We start from the raw sequence: 17,995 nt of genomic DNA, 5'->3' as shown, positions 1-17,995 counted from the left end.
CTGTACACTCTGCTTAGTTCCAGTAGCTAACATAGCACTTTCCATAAGACTAAGGGATTACACACCCTACTCAGCACACGCCCTTAATCCCAGCACTCGGGAGGCAGAGGCAATTGATCTTGTGAGTGGAGGGCAGCCTGGTCTATGAGTCTCAGGATAGCCAATCTATTAGAAGCTTCTTATCAACTCTCCATGTTCTTGCCCAATCCACTTTTCCCCTCTCTTTCTCCCTCCTCCCCTCCCCTCGTTCCTTCCTTTCTTTTCCTGGTCACAGTCCTGAGAGCTTCCTAGGCTCCACTCATCTTTACTTCTCACTCTTTGGTAAAACACAATCTTTTGGCAATGAAGCACACCACATAGGTACACTCTGTTGCTATGATGAATTTTTGGAAATATCTGGGCCTGGACACTCAGAGCCATTCTTAAGAGAGTATTCTGCTTGGCTACGAGACACCTAAGGGGTCTCAAATGGAAAACAATTTCTCATGGGACACTCCTTCCAGGCACATTTTCAGGGTTCTGTTTACTACTAAAGAAATGCCATCTTTGGGTTCCCACTGCTCAGTGGAAGTTAAAGGCTGCTGCTGCAGACTTAGCAGTTTCCAGCGCCTGCTGATGGGCACGGATTTCCACTTACATCAAGGAAACCCAGGTGTGCTTTAATGCACTTTGAAAGTGAACTGTAGATTCTTATTTCTAGGCAAGGGCTTTTCTCACTTGAACTTCCACCAAAGGTCTGTGCTGTCTATCCCTAGAGGACACCATTCCATGAAGTCACATGGAGGACTTGCTGAGAAACACTGAGCCAGCCAATAGGTCCAAGGTACAACTTTGTTACCGTTACTGGGGCCCCAGAGCATCTATAATTAAGGACAAGAGGACCAAAAGTCCTTTGCTTGAGACTCTCCATCAGCTACACAAACCCGCCTTTGTTTGCTTTTGTTCCTTCTCGTTATGCTCATTTCTCTAAGACAATGAACAAAGCACAGATGTCAAAGAGCTCAGGCGAGAAAGAGACAGAGAGAGAGAGAGAGCAAGGATGAAAGCTACAGCAGCCACACAAAGTAGCATTGAGAGGAGAGAGACAAACACACTCTATTCAAGTCCCCTTCAGGGACAGCCAGAGGGCCTCAAAGGTAACATTCACTCCCAACACAGGGGAAGGGCAGAGAGTGGGGGAGGAGCACAGAGATGGGCATTGTCGATGAGGTGACAGTCCCAAAATGCACATCACAAACACGGGTGAGCTCTTCATTTGAGGTGAGTATCTATCCACTCAATTTACCACTCCATCTTCAAAATTCTCCACGTAAGTACAGCCACGGATGACCCGTGTGAAAGCTGTGTTTGAAATATACTGTCATTTTAAAAAATAGATTCTTGCATTTACATCTATCTATTAATCCTTTTTAAAAGCAATTTCATCATTAGCTTGTACAATTTGCTTTTCCAGCCTGAAAACTCTTCCTAGTCAGTTTCTGGAGGCCCCTAAACACCCTTTGAATTGAAATGTTACTGCCACCTACCGTTCCTTTCCAGGAATGCAACCAAAATGAGAAAGGAGTTTCTTCGAAGTGAAAAGGGCCCAGGGCCTTGGCACAGGAGAGGAATAGATAAAGGAGGTAGAGTCAGGTTTACCTACTTATTCAGCATGGAGAACTGTCACACTGCGTGTAAGCATTTGAAATCTGTGAGCAATCAGACTTTGCAAAAGCATTTGTCAGCGTGCGTCTTAAAAAGGGAAACATGGAACAGGAAAGTGACAACCAGAGGAGACACACACAGAGGGAATCAGGGGTGTAGCCTTCAGAAACCAGACTCATGGCTTTAGCAGCACTTGGGAAGCCCTGACTCACAGCTCAGGCTGGGACACAAATCTGTTTGCATTTTTGGGAATATGTGGTTGATTTTATTTTAACATGCTATTATATTTATTTGTGTTGATGAGGGATACTACAGGCAAGCAGAGGAACCACAGTAATGACAATGGGTCAGAAAATTGCCCACGGGCTCTCTCTGAGAACAACCGGGGAGTTTGCACAGCGCTGGTAAGGACTTAGACTGGAGCATCGAGGAGAGATGCTTAGAACATTTCCCAACATTTAATAGGAACTTGATGTGGGACGGAGGCTAACCATCCGCGGAGAGGAGGGAAGGAAGGCCAGGCTGGGGGGTCTATGTACCACATGGCATTCAGTGATAACTCCCACATTTCCCTTCTGCTTCCTGAATATCCAGTTGCCATGTCTAGTAATATAGTAGGAATCCTGTGGAACAGGGGCTCCCCAGGATTCAGCTCTGAGAAGAATAAACTGGCTGCTTCAGTGCTGGGTTTTGCTCCCATTCAGAAGGGGAGAAATGATGTTTTGGGCCCCAGTGAAAGTGTGCCCACTCTTCTGATAGCTCCAGAATGTTCTAAAGGGCTATTAATAATCATGACTAAAGAACTTGCCCCTTTAGCAGAGAGGCAGTATCAGTTGGTGAAACTAGCATCCCTTGTATGGATGGTCCCTTGTTTTAGCTTTGGACACCATCCTCCCTACCCTGGATCTTTACTGCACTTATCAAACTGATAAGAGCCAAAGCCATCCTGTAACTGGATTAAAGAAGGCTGACTGTACAAAATCCCATGGCACAGAACACCTGGTACTGGCATAGGGATGTTCCCAGGGGAGACAAGACAGGCTGTGCACAGAGCTTCCCTGTTCTTGGGAACACTTTTGTTTTAATTGGCCTAACAGTACTCCAGCTTCTGGATACAGGAAGAGATGGAGATACCACTGTGTAGTTTTAAATGATACCGAAGCAGCTTCATCACAAAAAATCTCTAACATTTCACCAGCTTCTCACAATGCCTGGAGGCAAACTGTTGTAGAAGGCAAAGCTATCCTCTTGGCTCTGTTTTTTTTTTTTTGAGATTTTTATTTTTATGTTTATGAGTGTTTGCCTGCATGCATATTTGTGCATCACATATATGCAGTGCCCACTGAGGTCAGAAGACTTTGGGTTCCCTAGGACAAGACTAACAGAAGGCTGTGAGCCACCATGTGGGTGATGGGAGTGGAAACCAGGCCTCAAGAAAGGCAGCTTATGGTCATTAACCACAGAGCCACCATCCCTCTGGTTTTTGTTTGTTTGTTTGGGGTGGGGGGTTGAGACAGTATTTCTCTGTATAGCCCTGGCTGTCCTATAACTCACTTTGTAGATCAGGCTAGCCTTGAACCCAGAAATCTGCCTGCCTCTGCCTCCCAATTGCTGGGATTAAAGGCATGTGCCACCACTGCCCAGCTCTGTGGTTTTTGGTTTTTATTTTTTTGTTTTTTGTTTTTTGAATAATATTCATATGAGTCCCTTGCAGTCCCTGTCCAGTTTCCAGCCTACTTGGTAAGCCAAGAAGCAGCAAGTTTTCTGCACATAAGGATTCCACACTTAGATCCACTTATGAATGTCTAGCAGCCTGTATATGCAGCCTCTAGATATTAGGATTCCTGTGTGTCCAGTCATCTCCTTCTCTACTCAAGGAACACTAAAGTGTCTTCAAGGACTAATTAAGAAAACCCCAAATACCCAGGCAAGTAGTATGGAAAGCACATCTCATGGTGTAGGCTGCATGACACAATCATTTCTGGCTACCCCTACTTACCACGGAGCTCACCTCAGTGGCTTATCTAACTCCCCATAAACCATTATCAGGACTGCCTACCTTTGAACTTGTGAAATATCCACATCACATCTAAGGGATAGGGATACATTTTTATTATTTCACGACATACTTTCCCTGGGTCAAATCGTTTTGTATTGAAGCTTGCAACATAAAGATGGATTGCACAGCTAGACAAACACACTCAGCATTTTACCTATTATTCTGTTGCCAATGTGATTAGAATTAGATTCACCACAGCAACACATCAGATACCTTAAATCTTCTTGCTTCAGCCTCCTGAGTAGCAGCCTTTTTGCAGGCCTGTGCTACCAAGCCAAGAATGCCTTTTCTCAGATATCCAGCATCCATTCATTCAACCCTCAAGCTTCAATATATGCTGCTATTCCAAATATAACACAATATGTTGCAGGGACAAAATAAGCAATGCACAAATTGCCCAATGAGGGATCGCATATGACTTAAAGAAGACTCCAGTTGCTTTTTTGCATTCTGTCCACTGTTGCCCAGGTATGAGTAGGAAAAACTGCCAACTATTTCAAATGAAAAAAAAAAAAGAACCACTTAACAGTAATGTTTCCAGTGCTGTAATTTTTGGCAAAATTTGGAACCAATAAAACTGGAATGGCAGATTTTCCTGGCAACGCTTTCGATACAATGTGTGTTTTAATATTGGCACACATTTTCCCTAACCCTTTTTCCCCTTGCAACGCCAGTCAAAACAAGACCTGCTTAACCGAGATCCCACGATGGCTATTCTCCTAGGTGGATTTGAAAGCATGACTCAATTTCCCCAATGTCTCTAATTTTTTTGAGAAGTGGTCATAAAAAGAAAGTGAGAATATCTTATTAGATGCTTTTTACACATAGAGGGACAGGATAGCTTGTGTGTTTGGCTCTCAAAGGTAAGCACTTGAGGACAACAGGGAGATAAACAAGACCAAAGGGAGATGTGCCTTTCCTGAATGTTTTCCAGCTGGGGTGATTACCCAAGGTGATCAGACTTAGGCTAGGCAAAGGTGAGCAGGTAGGGGACCCAACTATCTCCCCAAAACACATGTCAGGGATGCTGTCTGTTCTGAGGACCCTGACTCCATCTCACAGCCCAGCAAAACCCACACCCCGCTAAGAAGATTAATTTTCTCCTGCTTATCTGACTGTGATGCTCAAAGGAAGTTTCAACAGTCCAAATCCTCACCCAATCATCCGTCTCCCTCTGGAAACCTGGAGCTTTGACAAGAAGCACAATCCCTACCTTCCCTAGGCTCCGGTAATAACCTAATGTTTCCAGAGGAAACTGGGGAAAGAAAGCAGATGAGAACCAGAGGGGTGTGAAACTATTTCTCGTACATTCAGTCAAGAGCATGTGATTATTTTTTTTGGAATGGGGGGGGGATTGGGGGTTGTTGTCTTGATATCATGACTCTAAATTGTAAACGATATGGAAAGGGGCAAATATTTTATTTAAAGTATGATGATGAGTTTGGGCTGTCCCTAAATGGTCTCTGAGTTACAGATCTCTTTTAAAAATATCCAGTCAAAGTGATTTTAATTATCACTGAGTGTTCTCTGAGGGGCATTTCTAGTTATATATAGAAAAAGTTGGTATTTACCAGCTCTTGTGAAATGGTGCAGTAAAATATGCTTAAGAATCAAAAAAAATATTCATACTTTCCATATGAGAAAAAATAAAAACAGAGTATATGGGAAGGAGCAAATTCTAATTTCTAGTTTTCTCTTTGCATATATCCATTGTGATATGTGTCAGAGTGAATTATAGCCAACGGTTTCTATAAGATTTCCCCCACTAAATATAAGCTCTTCAAGGGCAATGCCTTCCTTATTTAGGCTTGTATCTCCAGTGCCTTTCCTGGATACTGAAGATAACCAATATTAGTTGGTTCAGTAGGTGAGTGTGTTTCCTAGAAGTAAAATGGGATCATAAATCAGACTCCACACACCAAAACTCAAGCTTGCTAACTGACTCTTTTTATTTATGCTTAGTCATTTTTATTGGATATTTTATTTATTTACATTTCAAATGTTATCCCCTTTCCCAATTGCCTCCCAGAAACCTCTTATCCCATCCTTTCTCCTCTGCTTCTATGAGTGTGTGCCCCCACCCACCCACCTACTCCAGCTTCCCTGCCCTTGCATTCTTCTACACTGGGGCATCGAACCTTCATGGGACCAAGGGCCTCTTCTCCTACTGATGCCCAACAAGGCTATTCTCTGCTACATATGTGGCTGGATCCATGGGTCCCTCCATGTGTACTCCTTGGTTGGTGGTTTAGATCCTGGGGGCTCTGGTTGGTTGATATTATTGTTCTTCCTATGGGGTTGCAAACCCCTTCAGATCTTCCAGTCCTTTCTCTAACTCCTCCTTTGGGGACCCTGTACTCAGTTCAGTGGTTGACTGTGAACATCTGCCTCTGTATATGTCAAGCTCTGGCAGAGTCTCTCAGTAGACAGCTACATCCAGAATAGTGCCTGCATTTGGTGACTGTATATGGGATGGATCCCCAGGTGAGGCAGTCTCTGGATGGCTTTTACTTCAGTCTCTGTTCCACATTTTGTTTCACTAACAGTGACTCTTCTCTGCAAGTGAACTATTGAGCCAATCACAGAGATCTATCAGCCTCGATCAGCTCACAAGGTAATAGATAAAAGCTTAGACACAGTTGTCTCCATGGTTTCATAATGAACTCAATTTCACTTCTCATTACTGCCAGGTAACAGCCTGTCCTGGGGCTGCACACTATAGCCTCACCCTTGGATCTTAGACGAAGGAGGGCCCAGACAGTCCTTCTTACTTGGGCGATATTCCTTCTCCTTGGACCTCTCAGGGTTAGGACTTGGGAATAATTATATATTATTATAATGAATATAATAAATGAATACATGTCTTTCCATCAATTTAGGAGGCTCTCATAAACCAAAAACTTGAAACCTGAAGATTACTGCTACTTGGAAACTAAGTCCATATCTGGGTCCTGTGCCTCCAACTCCCAGTGGACTCAAATTGTTAGTCCTCCATGTTTTCAGAGTGTTCATAGCATGCTGGAGTTCTCATGTCTTTTCCTGTTTCGAAGATGCAGCGTGAGCATTCCAGACAGATTGTTTGATAGAATTTAATTGCCTAGATACAAGATACAGGCCTAAATAAGAATTGCATCTTTTAAAGTCTTCCATCCAAACAAAATACAGTCTCACTCAGGACAATCATGGAATAATTAGTGAAAAGAGCAAAATCTTGAAACAAGGTCTAATGCAGTTATTCGATATCTTGATGAGTAGCGAAGGATGATCTCATACTTGAGATGTTCCTACCACCAGCCTTGGGTGCAAACACATGTTGATGAGGTGTTGTTATCAAACCCAGCACTTTGTACAAGCCATGTAAAGAGTCTACTTATTGGTCTCCACCCACATGCTATCTTAAATGAATGTTCTTTCACACACAAACTAATTTGTTAAACCTTAAAGCAAATTCATTATGATCCTAACAGGAAAATGTGTTCAGAACCTCTTGCCAATTTATTTCAAAATCAGTACTCCAAGATTGCCCTGTACTCTGTTCTCAGGTTTTGAAGGCAGTGTGCATGGGCATGAACATACCTAGCCCCATATGCCCATGATGCTAAATGGAAACAGCATAAACTCAATAAGACACAGCAGAGACAAACACAGAGTTCTCCCTGTTCTTGGCTTCCCTCTCACCATTCTTGAACAAGGATGGAGAATGATGCATCTAAGAAACACAGGGCTCAAAACAATGAGAAAATACCAAGAGGATCCAAGGGGGTCTTTGGCCAGGGAAAAGCCTGGGGCTGAGCTCAGTGCTGTGGAGGAAGAATGAGCTGGAGCAAACTGTGCACTTAGTCATCTTTGCCCCATCCCTTGGGGGGTGGGGGAGGCAAGGAGGGGAATACTTTCCAGAATATTGACTCTCTTATTTATGTTCTCAAGGAATCAACTCTTTTTTTTCAATGTAATTCTTAGTCATTTATTTCATTATCTTTACTGTTTGTCTTTCTCCCTATGTCTTTATTCTTTTTAATTAATTAATTAATTAATTTTACATCTCGACCACAATTTTCCCTCCCTCCATTTCCCTCCCCATCCTCTCTTCCTCTCTTTCTCTTCAGAAAAGAAGCCTCAATATGGGAAGCCTCCCATAGATGTCAATCAGCTCTGGCATAGCAAGTTGCAGTAAGTACGTCTTTATTCTTTACTGATGTTCTCCTGTCAAATGAAATACTTGGCATATTTGCATACAATACCTTTTATTGATAAATGATTTAGAGTCACAAATCATTCTGTGAATGTTTTTAACATGTCAAATTCTGATAGATAATTCTTGTCAGCTTCAATGCATTTGATTTGTTCTTTAGGAATTGGTTACTTAACATCATCAAGAGGGTGAAATTAAACCTGTTTTTGTTTCCATGTTGGTTGAGCCTTTAAGGCTGCTCTAGCAGATACCAGTCTCATTGCAATAATTCCTCATGTTATTTCCATGTATTTATCCCTAAATATTTCTATTGTGAAAATACACACACACACACACACACACACACACACACCAACCCAAAAAGACACATCTATCAAGATGCTGTAACTGAAAAGGAAAGGGTTTAGGCTAATACTTCCAGGTCATAGTTCATCATAAAGGGATGTCAAGATAGTAACTCAAGCAGGGGCTTGAACCACAAACCAAGGAGGAATGTTGCTCTCTGGGCTTACTTACTGACTTGTTCTCTGGTTCATGTTCAGTCAGCTTTCAGCCCACACTCACCTGCCAGGAATGATACCTCCTTCATCAACTAGTAAAAATGACACTACAACGAGCGCTCCATGTTCGGAGATCCATGGATTCAATCAAGAAATGATAACAAACTATTTCAGTAAAATATTATTTATAGTGAACATGAGTGGCTCATCTTATTCTTCCCTAAATAATACAGTACTACAAGTACGTATAGAGTGTTTATCTCATATTAGATAGCATGTAGATTAAAGAAGTGAATTATTAGCAAACACTGAAATAAAGCACTTTGGTATCTGCTGTGGGTCAGAGAAACACAGGCGAAACTAAGAGTTCATTCCGACATGGGCTGTCATGGGAGTGCTATATGTATGGCATTCTTGGCAAGAATGTCAACTATTTCAGAAACAACTTTTCACATGTTACGACGTGTATATGAGTATGCTTTCTGGAGAACACTGACTACAGAAGTCTAGACTGAAATAATAGTCCACTCTCTGGAAAGTACAGACACACTGAAACACTCAGCTGGTCTGTAAAGGCTTAATATTTATTTCTGCAGCTAATTAAAAGTCTAATTTTCCAATAAGGCTGCCCACAGATAGATGGCCACTTATTTAGCCATTCACGGATGGCTGAGTCATTCCCCTTCACAAGCCCTAATTCTGTACAAAAAGGAAATGGAAAAACACTCTGAATTGTAAGCAATCAAAAAGCCACCGGAACCAACAACACGGTTTAATTAAAAAGAGAAAACCCATAGCAATTCATTTTTTTTCCTTTCTCCTCTTCACATAAAAAAATAAGAGGTCATACAGGGAAGTAATTAAAATGAAGTCTCCTTTTGCCCTCGGGGTGCCTGCGTAGAACCTTTGCCAATGAAATAATTAGCTTGAGATTTCTCATTTTTCTCCCTTTGTCTTGGGGAAATTGCCTCCGGCCTTTCTTAAGAAACAATGCAGTGTCTTGCCTCTTCATTTAACTGTGGGCTCCTAAGAAGCTAAGTAATCTTGTTATTCGATGGAAAGGTAATATTGAACGTTTTAAAGTCAGTATCACTATTTGATTAGAACCCTGTACTCAACTGACAAAAAAAAAAAAAAAAAAGAACAGTTTCATATAAATGACAATGTTCTTCTTTAACTTCTGAGATGGGATGATTGTTCTGAGTTAAAACTGGGTACAAAGAAGCTTAATTGTGACCTATTATGATTGTGCTCTATAACGTGTTCCTGCAGCAAAATATGGGCAGATAAGATGATTCGCATAGCCCAAAGTATCAGTTCTTCTGCAAAATTCCAAGCAGCATGTTGCTTTCCAACCATGATCACACCTGAAGAAAAAGGACACCACCGATGCTCACATATGCACAGTTATATTTGTTTATCCATACATGCCACATCTACACACAAATAACACCTGCCTTGTCCCAGTGTCCTCATGTCATCTTAGAGAAGGAAGCATTAATTGTAGCTCACAATTCTAGGTCACAGTAGGGGATTCAGGATGGAAGGTGGGGGGACCTGAAAGTAGCTGTCATAGCTTAAAATTTGCACTCAAGAGCAGAGAGTGATGAATTAATGCCTACAAGCTGACTGCTCAGCTAACTTTGTCTTCATTCATAAAATTCCAAGACTCAAACTCAGGAAATAATACTACCCACCATTGGACTGGCTCTTCCCACATCAATTAACATTATAAAGAAAACTCCTCACAGGCAGGCCTATAGGCCAACACGATCTAGACAATCCCACCCTAAGACTATTCTCAGGTGACTGAAAAGTATGTCAAGGTAACAATGAAAACTACCACACCACTGTAGGGTAAAAAAACAACTAGTGGACAATATTGCACAAAGCACATACCTACATTCAGAAATTGAGACAAAAGCATCAAATCCCAGTGATCACACAATGAAAACCTGTGTGTCCCTTCCTAACTATTCAAAACTCTTCTGTAAGTCTTCAGGGTGGAGTTCACAGGGGGATCTGACATGCTCTAGGCTCCAGGAACAAAAATACTAGTGAAGTTAAAAGTGTTTACAGACCCAGGTGCACAGTCTCAAGGTCGCTCACAAGGGAGAAAAATAGGAGGTGGATATCCACCAGAACTCTACATGCAGAGAAACCTAAGCCAAGGAAGTGTCAAGAGTGACACAGAGACATGAGACAGCTTGCGTACCACTGAAAACAGCTTTTGCTTCAGCCCCCCTCTTCCCGAGCAACCACAACAGCACAAATGCAAACAGCAAGAGCTAGCTTAGTAGCCTCTGGGCCCTCTGTCTGACATGTGTGGTGTTGTCAGCAGTGGGACTGATCTTCAACCTCTGGGGAAGAACCAAGGGCAGTAACAATAGCCTAGTCTACAGAGTTCTGGGAATCTCTTGGACAACCCTGACCAACAACTCCAAAGAGGGTTTCTCAGGCCTGCTCTTGTGGGTTTTGTCAGATGTTCTATGGCTCTTACACAAGTAATATTATTCAGACTGAACAGGTTACATACCAGCAGCAGCAGCAGCAGCAGCAGCAACAACAACAATTAATAAAAAAGAGATAGTGAATTTGAAAGAAAGCAAGGAGGGGTGTAAGGGAGAGTATGGAGAGAGGACAGGCGAGAGGAAATGGTGTAACTATATTATAATCTTAAAGCAATACTTATAAAACAGCAGGAGACTCACTGTAGCACTCTGGAGTGGCTGAAGTCTTTCAGATCTGAGTCCTCATAGTGGGGTGTGATCATCCCACTGTCACTCAGCATACGTTTCCTCAGGGCAGGGTTCCACCAGTCAGACAGCCTGAGGCAAAAATGGCACCAGAAAGTAACTGTACACCTTACTCTGCATTTCTCTCATAATGATCTTGTCTTAAACGTGGGAAATGGAATCCATTTTTACTAGACTCGGACTTCGTAGCCATCATTTCTCAACAGCCCTGAAAGTAACTTGTATGATTTTATCATTTTTTTATATTGATGAGGCATTTTGATTTGAAGATTATTAAGCTGGCTCTTCCCAGCTTAATTTTATTACATGTGACATGGGTGAAGAATTAAAGGAGTCAGGCATAGAAATATAGTTTAGAAAACGAGAAAGCCCAACCTTGTTCTTGGCATCTTTGTTTCCGGAAGACACTGCAGCTGAGAAATAAGAAATCAAGGTCTAATGGATTTTCAGGCCACTCTGTGTTTGGATTTAAGTGACAAAACTCTAACCGAAAAGAAAGCTGTCCCTTTGGGTGACTACTTGGCATAGAAAGAGGAAAAAGTCCAAAGCTGCCTTAACAGATGGCTCCATCCTCATCAAATAACTATAAGAGTCTTTATTATATGGGGTGGACTATAGGCAGCAGCATCTGCCTCTTCTTTAGTAGGGCATGGCATCAAACTGGATTCTCTCTGGGGACTACACTTCTTTATGCTCTATCATTATGGATACACAATGTATGTTTGCTATGAGTGCCCGTATATGCTTTGGTGGGCAACCTGTATTTCAGCCTTCACTCCCATACACCAGGGAGCTGCTAGATATTTCGTTTTACACTTCACCAGGACAGAGACATTTCTCTGTTCTGATTTTTGCACTATTGGCTCCAACATGTTGACAGTAGTATCTGGTGCGTAACAACTCCCAGTAAGTAGTTTTGAATTGTTAAATGTTTTCTAGATAACTTAGATATGGTACAAGATCCTGATTTCTTTAGTAAACTCACCACAGACTGGGCACTGTGAATTTATAACTGGGCACCACAAATACAACTATAGTGTCATTTGCTTTAGGAACTTCTGTGAGGTATGTGGGAATGCTTGACAGCTTATTTTGTAAACGTTTCTACTAATTTTCAATTTTGACTCAGTTTCAAACATTCTTTTAAAAAATATTTTATGCTATTTTTTATTTATGTATACAGTGTGTGTTTATGTGTGGCTATGTACACATGTGAGTCTAAGTGACCACAGAGTCCAGAAAAGGGCATCAGTCTCCCTGAAGCTGGAATACAGTGGCATAGACCCCCAATGGGAGGGCTGCGAACTGAACTCAGGTCCTCTGAAAGAAAAGTACATGCTCTCTAACTGCTGAGCCATCCTTCCAATCCCTCAAATAGTGTTTTGGTACAATAATCTGTGTAATTTTTCTTTATTGCTGCTCAAATGTGAGGGTAATATAGCTACCCATATAAACCATATGCAAATGAGCATAAAGTACTTTGATAGTAATAACCAAAACATGAAACACTGGAGGAAAAAATATATCTCTATAAAATGGAACAATTACAGAACCAAGTGCCTTTACTTGACTTGACTTTAAGGCAACATTAATAAATCTGTATTCAAAATGCTTTTATGTCATTAGAGTATCAAGTCCAAAGTCAAAGGAGATCCAGATCATTCCACAGCCAAGGTGGCACCAACAGAGGAGAAACACACTCACCCAGAAGCCTGTTCAACCACCAGGTCAGGCATTCCTGGAGGGGTCCCTGCCTGCTGTGACACCACCATATCAGGGTCCAGAATAAAAATCTCATCGTGAGAAATCTCCATCACAAAGTGCAAATGTTCCTGAGGGAGGAAAACAAGCCTGTCAAGGTGTTGAAATCACCAACCTTGAAATAACAGAACCAAGCATGCTTGGTCTCAAGGTGAAGTAAACTGCACAACACACCAAATAACTCCACTGTTTGAGCAGGAGTTCGGGCATCTGCCATCCCTCCCTGACTTTATAAGGGTCTCGGGCAGATGGCGACGGGGCAAGATGAACCTGCCTGGTTCAGGACTCACACCTATCCAGGATCTTGACTATAGGAATAGAAATGATCTTTCCCCTGCTTCTTCCTAGATGCTATCAAAGGTGTGACATCCCATATGGTACCTGTTGCAGTAAGAGTGCATGACAGCTCAGACTTCTGCCTCACAATGTGGCCCAAGCTACATGGCAATGGTTAAGAAAGACCCATTTTCAATGGGTTCAATACCTCATAGTATTTTTCCAGGAAATTCTGAATAGTGGGAGGAGTTGTTCAACTTGGATAAACACAATTTTTTTCCTCATTATTAAATAGGAGAGAGTATGAATATAGCAAATCTACTATATCAAACACACACACACACACACACACACACACACACTACCTAACCAAAAATACCTTTACAAAACATAAGATTTGCTTTGGCCAGAGTTCAAGTTCCTTGTAAAAGAAAACTTCAAGGGCAGAACTGTGATGATAGCTGTCACCCAAGTTATTATCTATGCTCAACTTGCCATGTCAAGCCATTTCCCTGAGCCCGTAAGTCATAAAATGCAGGCTGACAAAAGCATTGTGGCTTAGGTCATAAACACCATCCTATAATCTGGGAATGCTTTATCTTTTCATTAGAAAAAAAATCTATGAGACTAGCTACCAACATGTTATATTAACTTGGGGATGCTTCACTTTCTTAAATAAGCTGGAAAGAACTTACCTGAGATCTGTCTATTCGATAAAAGCGGTCAGCAGACGTTGCTAAGGGAAAAATATAAACAGGGTATTTAGAGTCATTTATATTTGCCACCAGATTCACAGCCTTCCTTTCTACTGCACTGTTGATAGAAACCTTCATGTTATATGCCTATGGCATGGGTGGGCAATCTCTAAATCTATTATTAAAAAGTCATCCTTTGCATGCCCTGGCCACTGCTATTCCAGTGCTCCTAAGGCCTTCCAGCCACACAGTTACTTGTATCTTGTTTGTCTTTAACTCAAATGCTTCAATCTATGAGGAACTCTGACAGGGCAAACAGTGCAGAGGGTCCTCCATCTTTGAATTCCTGCTGAGGCCATTTCAGGGTTAACAAATATTTGATGTCCTTGGTGAAGAATTGCACAACTCTATTTTAGAAACCCAAGGTCAAAATGCCCTAGCTAACTTTCCTGCTTCTGTAAATGCTGGCACAGAATCCCCTCCTCCAACTAACTGCTTATCTTTGCTTCTGTCAAATTTTCTTGCATACACAAAGTCGTACCCACAGCTGCCAGGACTTGGTTTTTGCCTCAAAATCCCTGTGCTCTGTACACTCTGCGATACAGTTAGATCCTGAATACCTGAGTATAGTAGTCCCAGATGGCTGGAATAAAGACTTTTAATTGTCTATAAACTGTGTCTGAGTGGTAATCTCTGATGGGTTCTACATAACAAAACTGTTCTCCATTCCAATGGCCAACAGCAGAAAGTCTGTTGCTCCTGAACCCTATGCACACGGACAGCTTAAACTCCTTACAGAGACAGCTTCAAAGATGACCCTGAAACTAAAAACCTGCATCTTTAAAGGGCTCTCTTTTACTTATTCTCACATGTTTCCAGAACATTAACTGAGGGGAGAACTGAATATTCTATTAAGTAAAGAAACTCAGGAAAGATAATATAGTTAGACAGACTTCCCAGGATTGTGACTCTCATTTTGGAAAATAACTTGAAGATGCAGGCCAGAGAACGCATATGACCCCAAAGAAATGATCTCCCTTCCACACTCTGTCCATAGAGACATGTCTGCAGGAAACCACGGGAAAGCAAAGATTATTGTCTAGGCAATCTCTAAATGGGATGGGCTGCATCTATGTAAGAAAGAAAACTTCCAAAGTAAAACATAAGGTGTTTTTAAGCACCCTATGTATTTGATTTTTCGTAATATTAAATATATTTTAAAATATATATTTTCCTCATTTAAATCTAACAGAGCCCAGATATGAGAGTTTTTACAAAACAGACCAAAAGCTGTAAGAAATATAGAGCATGACATAGAAACAGATGCAAATATTTGCTTTTAATCACAAACTTTAAAAGTAATTCTCTGGCTTCCTCCAGCAGCAGATGGGTGTGGGTGCAAAAACCCACAACCAGACTTAATGAGGAGAGAGAGGCTAAATCAGAGGTCTCCACTGGACTCCCTTGGAGCTTGAGAAATTCTGGGGAAGAGGGGAGAGAAGAACTGTAAAACCAGAAGGGGATGGAGGACACCAAGAGAATGTGGTCCACTGACTCAATTAGGCAGTGTGCAGAGGGGCTCACAGAGACTGAAGCAGCAAACATGGAGCCTGTGTGGGGCTGCACCAGGTCCTCTGCACATATATTATGGTTGTTAGACTGCTGTTTTGTGGTATTTTCTTAACAGTGGGAGTGGGTGTGCCTCTGACCTTTTGCCTGCTCTTAAGTCTCTTTTCCCCCTCTCCTGTTGCCTCATATCTCCAGCTTTGATAGGAGGGCTTTTGCCTAATTACTAAATCTTGTTTTCTCCCATTTCCTCATTGTCTTTGGAAGACATGCTCTTTTCTGATAGAAGATGGAGAAGGGGTGGATCCAGGGGAGATGGGAGTTGGGAGTTGTAGTTGTTCGGAGGAGTGGATAGAGGGGACACTGTGGTATGGATTTATTGTATGATAGAAGAATCAATTTTCAACTTTTAAAAGAGGGGGAAAAAGTAACTCGCTAAAGGAAACTGGGCTCAGAAATAGGAGAATCAAAGTCTTTCTTAAAATCCTAAGTCTAAAGCACCATAGCAGGATTGATTCTTCTCTGTCCTTCCAGACACGCCTTCAGCCTTGATGCCAATGAAGAGTCAACCATAAAAGATTCCCAATGCATGAACATTTTGTATGCTAATGTATAAAGTTAAAAATAAGTGCTCAAAACAATTAAGAAAATTTTACAATAGAATACTTATATAGTAATACAGTTCCATAGTTAAAGCCCCTACTCCTAATATAATTTTATCTAAGCCTATATATGGAGCATAATGACTCGTGTAAATTCTTGATTTCCTTTGATACACATTGCCTCTCTGTGGCTCTGGAAGCAGGAAATGATTATGCTTCCAACAGCTATGGATTCACAGGGATGGGAGGGAAGCCATCAGTCAGCAAATCTAGAAATGGAAACCTGTATCCTGGTTGACGTGGTATGTTAGACTTAGTATCTACCTGTGCCCGTCTGTGCAATTAACCCATATTCATTACATCCCTACATCCTTGAGGAGGAACATACTAATAAACAAAGGGACATCAACAAGAACACTCTACCTCCATGCACACAACATATACACTTCAGCTATCTGTCCCTGATGGTAGATAAGCAGGAATGTATAGAGATGAAGATGTACTGCAGTGTAGATAATTAGGTGGAAAATTGGAATTCGACAGCATCTAGGAAAGTGAAAAATGCCTGAGATGGCAGGCTCATTAAACGCTCACATGATAACTGACCTTGTTATGTGCACAATAGGTCACACTCAGCTGAAAAGTTACAGTGCAAGTGGAACTCTTTGTTTCCTGAGTGCGTATGCACTATACTGAAATGACAGCCTCAGGAAACTAACGTGAAATTTCAGGGCATGGAAGCAATGCAGGAATTAGTACCTATCTTGTGATTATAGACTGTAGGTTTTGGCCCACACAATTCTGTGGCAGGCACCCAAGGCTTTCAGGAAAGGAAGGTGGTGATAAAGGGAGTGTCAGTTTAAACAGTTTGATGCTGAGGTGCTTTGAAAGGACCCCAGGAAAGGTCCAGTTAACCTCAGCAAGCCTACACCACTGAAATGTAAATGTCAATCATGGAAAGGCTTTATGAAGAGCAGCAGAGTCAGCCACACCTTGTTCTGCTGCCTCCCAGCCCAGTCTCTGCCAGGTCCCCAAACACTCACCATCTAGGAAGCACCACCGTGGGGACAGCCTCTGAGCTGAGAGTGCCCTGGGGAAGGAGGTTTCTTGGTCCTAGAAAGAGATAGACACATTCTCATGGCCCCAGTTCAATGATGAAGTCTGCCTTCCCCCGACTCCCTTCCACACCACGTACTGGAGGAAGTGGGCAGTCTCTTCTCAACAAAGTACTAAAGCAAAGTCAAACCAAGTTCTGCCAGGTACTACACAGATATGAAACCCAGGTCATGCTGTGTTGTGAGGCTGTCTCTGCCCACAGCCTTGTCCACCTATGATAGCATAGAAAAGGGAGGGATGCTTGTGTCAGGCTGTCCTATAGGAAACTCATTCTTTCCCAGGATGATCCACTAGGCTTCTCTCTTCAAAGATAGCCAATACTTAATCTTACTTGAGCCACAGGCTCTCATGCATTCTTTCTTCTAGTTTGAGATTAAAACATTTCCTCTCCAAAATTAAGCAAGTTTTGTAGTCTCCCTTCACCCTATCTGGCTGAAAAACTTCCCTCTGTAACATTATTAAAATCCACTGTAGAAGTCCTGTACTCAATTCTCTCTGCAACCTTTTTCTCCACTCTCTAAAAGCAAATGTCCCTCAACTGATGCTATTTCATCTTCTTGATAATGTCCTTTCCTTCCTTTTTCTTTTCTTTTCTTTTTTTTTTTTTTTTGTTTCTAGCAAACATGCTTTGTAGTTTATTATGCAAATTCAGCACAAGGCAAATGTTCGGTTAGAGACATGAGGTCATCACACACATGCATCACTTGACCAGGAATGTGTGACTCTCCACCCAGGCATCTCCTGTTTTTCTCCTGCTGAGTCTGCTTTTTCTTTCCTTCTTTTTTTTTTTTTAATTGGGTATTTATTTCAAGACAATGGTTCTCCATG

The 17,995-nt window shown here is 41.7% G+C and overlaps 1 protein-coding gene across 7 annotated transcripts in view; it reads right to left on the bottom strand.

The window, feature by feature from the left end:
* The window catches only part of Dgki (diacylglycerol kinase iota), a 449,800-nt gene that overhangs the window by 63,192 nt on the left and 368,613 nt on the right, over positions 1-17,995 (bottom strand). For all 7 annotated transcript variants that reach the window (XM_029478766.2, XM_085840737.1, XM_029478767.2 and 4 more), the window contains 4 exons: positions 17,095-17,164; positions 13,884-13,924; positions 12,856-12,983; positions 11,107-11,223 (listed from right to left, as the gene is read on the bottom strand). In XM_029478766.2, coding sequence (XP_029334626.2) covers positions 11,107-11,223; positions 12,856-12,983; positions 13,884-13,924; positions 17,095-17,164 — 356 coding nt within the window. The remainder of the gene's footprint in view (positions 1-11,106; positions 11,224-12,855; positions 12,984-13,883; positions 13,925-17,094; positions 17,165-17,995) is intronic.

The sequence above is a fragment of the Mus caroli genome, unplaced genomic scaffold, assembly GCF_978045245.1.
Source record: "Mus caroli unplaced genomic scaffold, Mus_caroli_1 scaffold_7, whole genome shotgun sequence".
Classification (NCBI taxonomy): domain Eukaryota; kingdom Metazoa; phylum Chordata; class Mammalia; order Rodentia; family Muridae; genus Mus; species Mus caroli.
This window is presented reverse-complemented; position numbering and strand designations above follow the sequence as displayed.